The 7,500-nt window shown below is 42.8% G+C and overlaps 1 protein-coding gene across 2 annotated transcripts in view; it reads right to left on the bottom strand.

Annotated features, from left to right (window-relative positions):
• Positions 1-7,500, bottom strand: part of LOC129831766 (protein Atg16l2) — a 155,690-nt gene that overhangs the window by 115,701 nt on the left and 32,489 nt on the right. For both annotated transcript variants that reach the window (XM_055895193.1, XM_055895194.1), the window contains one exon: positions 1,085-1,190. In XM_055895193.1, the coding sequence (XP_055751168.1) occupies positions 1,085-1,190 (106 nt within the window). The remainder of the gene's footprint in view (positions 1-1,084; positions 1,191-7,500) is intronic.

The following is a 7,500-nucleotide window of genomic DNA, read 5'->3' as shown; positions in this document are numbered from 1 at the left end:
TGCCCATATTCATTATGTACAGTAGTAGTAGTAGTAGTAGTAGTAGTAGTAGTAACAGTAGTAGTAGTAGTAGTAGTAGTAGTAACAGTAGTAGTAGTAGTAACAGTAGTAGTAGTGAGATGTGCCCATATTCATTATGTACAGTAGTAGTAGTAGTAACAGTAGTAGTAGTAGTAGTAACAGTAGTAGTAGTAGTAGTAACAGTAGTAGTAGTAGTAGTAACAGTAGTAGTAGTAACAGTAGCAGTAGTAGTAGTAACAGTAGTAGTAACATCTGTAGCAGTAGTAGTAGTAACAGTAGTAGTAACATCTGTAGCAGTAGTAGTAGTAACAGTAGTAGTAGTAGTAGTAGTAGTAGTAACAGTAGTAGTAGTAGTAGTAACAGTAGTAGTAGTGAGATGTGCCCATATTCATTATGTACAGTAGTAGTAGTAGTAATAGTAGTAGTAATAGTAGTAGTAGTAGTAACAGTAGTAGTAGTAGTAGTAACAGTAGCAGTAGTAGTAGTAACAGTAGTAGTAGTAGTAGTAGTAACAGTAGTAGTAGTAGTAGTAGTAACAGTAGTAGTAGTAGTAGTAACAGTAGCAGTAGTAGTAGTAACAGTAGTAGTAGTAGTAGTAACAGTAGTAGTAGTGAGATGTGCCCATATTCATTATGTACAGTAGTAGTAGTAGTAGTAACAGTAGTAGTAGTAGTAGTAATAGTAACAGTAGCAGTAGTAGTAGTAACAGTAGTAGTAGTGAGATGTGCCCATATTCATTATGTACAGTAGTAGTAGTAGTAGTAGTAGTAGTAGTAGTAGTAGTAGTAGTGAGATGTGCCCATATTCATTATGTACAGTAGTAGTAGTAGTAGTAGTAGTAGTAGTAGTAGTAACAGTAGTAGTAGTGAGATGTGCCCATATTCATTATGTACAGTAGTAGTAGTAGTAGTAGTAGTAGTAACAGTAGTAGTAGTAGTAGTAGTAGTAACAGTAGTAGTAGTAGTAGTAGTAGTAGTAGTAGTGAGATGTGCCCATATTCATTATGTACAGTAGTGTAAAGTGGTTATTAATGATGCATAGGTCTACACACTCATTCCCATACCTGCTTTAATGTCCCACAGCTTAATAGATCTGTCTGTCCCTCCCGTAGCAAGCAGGTTACAACTGGAGCTGAACCTCACTGCATTAATACCCAACTCATGGGCATCCTGGATGGAGAGAAAACAACTCAAATCATTAACACAGAGTTACATACACTGAGTGGACAAAACATTAGGAACACCTTCCTAATATTGAGGTACACCCCCCTTTTTGACCTCAGAACATCCTCAATTAGTTCGGGGCATGGACTTTTACAAGCGTTCCATAGGGATGCTGGCCCATGTTGACTCCTATAGAGCCCCACTGTGAATTGTCATAATACCCATAAAACCTAGCGGTCAAAACAGGGAAATGGTTCCAATTGTTTTTTCACTATTCATTTTTCCCATAGGGTTTTTTATTAACACTTAAAATAAAGGCGTGTATCGTGTCGGCTTACTATGGCGTGACGTTTTGATACCCATGTAAATCTCTCTCATACAAGGTAACTTTTATCAATATATTCAGCTCTATTTACTCTCAGATTTGAAAAAAAATGGTCATTAGCATCAAAGTAGACATCATGTAAAACTACAAATCCCAGCAAGCTCCTGCACGTCATCTCTAGCTGACACCTTTGCTAACAGGTATTTGGTCAATTTAAAACTGGCCCAAGACAGAATTGTCCATTTAAAAGAAATGTAGCCAAATTATTTACATTTTAGTCATTTAGTAGACACTCTTATCCAGAGCGATGTACAGTAGTGAATGCATGCATTTTCGTACTGGTCCCCTCGTGGGAATCAAACCCACAACCCTGGAGCCTTCGGCGGCGATCCCCAGCCTGGGGTCTCCAGCGACGGTCCTCAGTCCGGGGCCTCCAGCGAAGGTCCACAGCCCGGGGTCTCCAGCGGGGGTCCCCGGTCCGGGGCCTCCGGCGATGGTATGCAGTCCAGAGCCTCCGCCGGGGGGGGGGGGGGGCGTCCAGAACCAGATCCGCCACCGAGGGTAGATGCCCACCCGGACCCTCCCCTATAAGTTCAGGTTTGCGGTCGGGAGTCCGCACCTTTGGGGGGGGGGTGGGTACTGTCACTCCCTGACCTTAGTTATCTATGTTTTCTTTATTATTTTGGTTAGGTCAGGGTGTGACTAGGGTGGGTATGCTTGTTCTGTACTGTCTATTTATTTTTTATTTTTTTATGTCTAGGGGTTTTAGTAGGTCTAAGTATTTGTAAGTCTATGGTGGCCTGATTATGGTTCCCAACCAGAGGCAGCTGTTTATCGTTGTCTCTGATTGGGGACCATATTTAGGTAGCCATTTTCCCTTGGGTATTTGTAGGTTCTTGTCTATATGTAGTTGCCTGTTCAGCACTCATTTGTATAGCTTTGCGGTTTGTTTTGTTATTTTGTTCAGTGTTTCATTCTTGTAATAAAGGTGAATGTACGCATACCACGCCTTGGTCTCCTCCTTTTGACGGCCGTGACATGGGGGGAAATATAATGATACAAGTCACCTTATCCTAGAGAGATTTACACGGTTATCAAAACGTCACGCCATAGTAAGCCGACACGATACACAGCCCTTATTATAAGTGTTTCTAAAATCCCCTATGGGGAAAATTAATGGTGGAAACACAATTGGAACCATTTTCCCTGTTTGACCGCTAGGTTTTATGGGTATTATGACTCGTACTGTGGTACTCTATGCTTCCCACAGTCGTCAAGTTGACTAGATGTCCTTTGGGTGGTGGACCATTCTTGATTCTCACGGGAAACTGTTGAGCGTTAAAAACCCAGCCGCTTTATAGTTTTTGACACGCTGAAACCGGTGCGCGCCTGGCACCTACTACCATACCCCGTTCAAAGTCACTTAAAAATATTGTCTTGCCCATTCACCCTCTGAATGGCACACAAACACAATCCATGTCTCAATTATCACAAGGCTTAAAAATCCTGGTGACATCAGTAAGGGATGATAGCTTTCACCTGGATTCACCTGGTCAGTTTATGTTGTGGAAAGAGGTGTTCCTAATGTTTTGTGCACTCGGTGTATATTACCAGTAAATCTTTAATCAAATCAAATGTATTTATAAAAGCCCTTTTTTACATCAGCAGATGTCACAAAGTGCTGTACAGAAACCCAGCCTAAAACCCCAAACAGCAAGCCATGCAGAAGCACGGTGGCTAAGGAAAAACTCCCTAGAAAGGCAGGAACCTAGAAAGAAACCTAGAGAGGAACCAGGCTCTGGGGGGGTGACCAGTCCTTTTACCAGCTCAAGGTTAGAGCGTTGTGTGGAACACACCTTTCATGCCGTGCATTATTTTTTAATTTGAATGAATAGCCCCTTGTTGCTGATCCCTTACTTCATCAACAGGTTATAACATCAACGTGTCTCAGGTTGAGTGCTCTGATGCTGCAGATATAAACTACTTACTTCATCAACAGCTTATAACATCAACGTGTCTCAGGTTGAGTGCTCTGGTGCTGCAGATATAAACTACTTACTTCATCAACAGGTTATAACATCAATGTGTCTCAGGTTGAGTGCTCTGATGCTGCAGATATAAACTACTTACTTCATCAACAGCTTATAACATCAACGTGTCTCAGGTTGAGTGCTCTGGTGCTGCAGATATAAACTACTTACTTCTTCAAATCAAAGAGAGAAAATCGAAGTGACTCAAATCTAAAAATAAATAAATATATATACTTCCTGTATGTGGTCTGGGCCCATATACAGCATTGGACAGGACTAAATGCACTAGAAATATAATGAATAGAACAGGAGTCCCCATTCAAGTCAATTATTAGTCCGTTCTATTTATAAAATGTTTATGCATTTAATCCTATCCGATAGGTGAAAATCCAGATAGATAACTACAGAAAAACTGGGCTGAGAGGACAAAAAAATATTTATATATAATCACAGATGTGACATTAATCTGTAAACAAAAAACAATTAGGCAGTCTCACAAAACAACCGTGGTAACTGTGATATGATATGGAAACAGGCCGTTAAATAGACCCCTGTTTCCTGAGTGAGCCACACCAAACGATATATACCTGAAGAGTGACATTTAAATCTAATGGAGAATGATTAGACAGCCACAGCACAGAGTTAATGCAGATCACACTGACTATATGACACTTCTCCAAATAAGGAAGTGGTAGGGTGGGAGGAGGCAGGAAGCAGAGGGCACCCTCCTTGGGCTAGCGGATCATGCTAGTTCCTCTGTGGTTGCGTGGGCTTGGCCATTCAAATGAAAATGTCCCTGAGCAGCGACAGAGAGTCTCAGTAACAGAGCTGCTGTGTGTGACAGAGAGAAGTCTGTTCAGAACACACTGAGGAACTCTGTCCTCTCAGAGAGCACGGATCAGGAAAGGCTAACCACTCACCAGGGGCTTCCTGTATCCTTCCACCACCTCCATTTACATGGTAATAACAAAGGCCTGAATAGTTCCTAATGTGGCCCTGCCCTGATTACAATGGACTGATATGTGTCAGTCCTCATGTGGTTTTCCTGCTGTAGCAAACTGTCTCAAATTAATATCCTACATCTGTAGGGGTAAGAAATAAGGTACATGACAGGCGGTCGTTGCATCACCAGTGAATCACCGGTGTCTTGGCAGGGACCCTGGCATCGAGACAGATCCCTACAGGGTTAGGGTTAAAGGTCATGGTAACGATATAAGCATTTTTTTTTTTTACGTATCATGTTCAAATCATCTATAACTGACTTTGTTGAGCTTCACAATACATTTTAGACTGGCCACCCCTCAAAGCCTGGTTCCTCTCTAGGTTTCTTCCTAGGTTTTGGCCTTTCTAGGGAGTTTTTCCTAGCCACCGTGCTTCTACACCTACATTGCTTGCTGTTTGGGGGTTTTAGGCTGGGTTTCTGTACGGCACTTTGAGATATCAGCTGATGTACGAAGGGCTTTATAAATACATTTGATTTGATACTTTCTGATGATTTGGACAAGATGCTCAAAACATTCTTATATATCGGTACCATGACTTGAATGGGATTTGTGTAAAAAGTGCTAGGGAAATAAAACCAAAAGATTGGAAGGCTGTCATACCATGCCCATAGACTGCTGACAGGGTAAGAAAACCAATGTGTCATTCGGGTGAACCCTCTAAAGCTGCAAATATGAAACTTTCGGGCGACCTGACCAAATTCACATAGAAATGTGGGTTATAGATCCATCATTCTCATTGAAAGCCAGTCTAAGAAGCATTATATCTGTTCTATGTGCCATGTTTCTATGCTTCCCGGTTCTTAAGTTTAGTTTTTTTGTTGTGTCTTTTACTTTCGTTTTTTTTGTACACCGGCAGAAAATACAATATTTTTGGTTATTGAAAAGACAGTTCACGGCAGTTTAGATGGTACAATGATAAACTAGAACAATGGTCACTATCTTTCAAGATCACTTTCACAAGTCTAAAAGCATGCTGAGATCTATCGCTCAGATTATATATATATATACACTGCTCAAAACAATAAAGGGAACACTTAAACAACACAATGTAACTCCAAGCCAATCACACTTCTGTGAAATCAAACAGTCCACTTAGGAAGCAACACTGATTGACAATAAATTTCACATGCTGTTGTGCAAATGGAATAGACAAAAGGTGGAAATTATAGGCAATTAGCAAGACACCCCCCAAAACAGGAGTGATTCTGCAGGTGGTGACCACAGACCACTTCTCACTTCCTATGCTTCCTGGCTGATGTTTTGATCACTTTTGAATGCTGGCGGTGCTTTCACTCTAGTGGTAGCATGAGACTGAGTCTACAACCCACACAAGTGGCTCAGGTAGTGCAGTTCATCCAGGATGGCACATCAATGCGAACTGTGGCAAAAAGGTTTGCTGTGTCTGTCAGCGTAGTGTCCAGAGCATGCAGGCACTACCAGGAGACAGGCCAGTACATCAGGAGATGTGGAGGAGGCCGTAGGAGGGCAACAACCCAGCAGCAGGACCGGTACCTCCGCCTTAGTGCAAGGAGGTGCACTGCCAGCGCCCTGCAAAATGACCTCCAGCAGGCCACAAATGTGCATGTGTCTGCTCAAACGGTCAGAAACAGACTCCATGAGGCTGGTATGAGGGCCCGACGTCCACAGGTGGGGGTTGTGCATACAGCCCAACACCGTGCAGGACGTTTGGCATTTTCCAAAGAACACCAAGATTGGCAAATTCGCCACTGGCGCCCTGTGCTCTTCACAGATGAAAGCAGGTTCACACTGAGCACATGTGACAGAGTCTGGAGACGCCGTGGAGAACGTTCTGCTGCCTGCAACATCCTCCAGCATGACCGGTTTGGCGGTGGGTCAGTCATGGTGTGGGGTGGCATTTCTTTGGGGGGCCGCACAGCCCTCCATGTGCTCGCCAGAGGTAGCCTGACTGCCATTAGGTACCGAGATGAGATCCTCAGACCCCTTGTGAGACCATATGCTGACACATGCACATTTGTGGCCTGCTGGAGGTCATTTTGCAGGGCGCTGGCAGTGCACCTCCTTGCACTAAGGCGGAGGTACCGGTCCTGCTGCTGGGTTGTTGCCCTCCTACGGCCTCCTCCACGTCTCCTGATGTACTGGCCTGTCTCCTGGTAGTGCCTGCATGCTCTGGACACTACGCTGACAGACACAGCAAACCTTTTTGCCACAGTTCGCATTGATGTGCCATCCTGGATGAACTGCACTACCTGAGCCACTTGTGTGGGTTGTAGACTCCGTCTCATGCTACCACTAGAGTGAGAGCACCGCCAGCATTCAAAAGTGACCAAAACATCAGCCAGGAAGCATAGGAACTGAGAAGTGGTCTGTGGTCACCACCTGCAGAATCACTCCTGTTTTGGGGGGTGTCTTGCTAATTGCCTATAATTTCCACCTTTTGTCTATTCCATTTGCACAACAGCATGTGAAATTTATTGTCAATCAGTGTTGCTTCCTAAGTGGACAGTTTGATTTCACAGAAGTGTGATTGACTTGGAGTTACATTGTGTTATTTAAGTGTTCACTTTATTTTTTTGAGCAGTGTATATAAACATTATGTAACATTAACCCATTAAAATTACTTCTGTAGGAATGAGGTTTGGGCAGTAGACCTAATACATGATCACGGCATATTGTCTATATGCCTGGTCTAATACATTATCACAGCATATTGTCTATATGCCTGGTCTAATACATTATCACAGCATATTGTCTATATGCCTGGTCTAATACATTATCACGGCATATTGTCTATATGCCTGGTCTAATACATTATCACAGCATATTGTCTATATGCCTGGTCTAATACATTATCACGGCATATTGTCTATATGACTGGTCTAATACATTATCACGGCATATTGTCTATATGCCTGGTCTAATACATTATCACGGCATATTGTCTATATGACTGGTCTAATACATTATCACGGCATATT

This window comes from Salvelinus fontinalis, chromosome 33 (genome assembly GCF_029448725.1).
Source record: "Salvelinus fontinalis isolate EN_2023a chromosome 33, ASM2944872v1, whole genome shotgun sequence".
Lineage (NCBI taxonomy): Eukaryota > Metazoa > Chordata > Actinopteri > Salmoniformes > Salmonidae > Salvelinus > Salvelinus fontinalis.
Note: the sequence above shows the minus strand (reverse complement) of the source record. Positions and strands in the feature narration are given on the sequence as shown.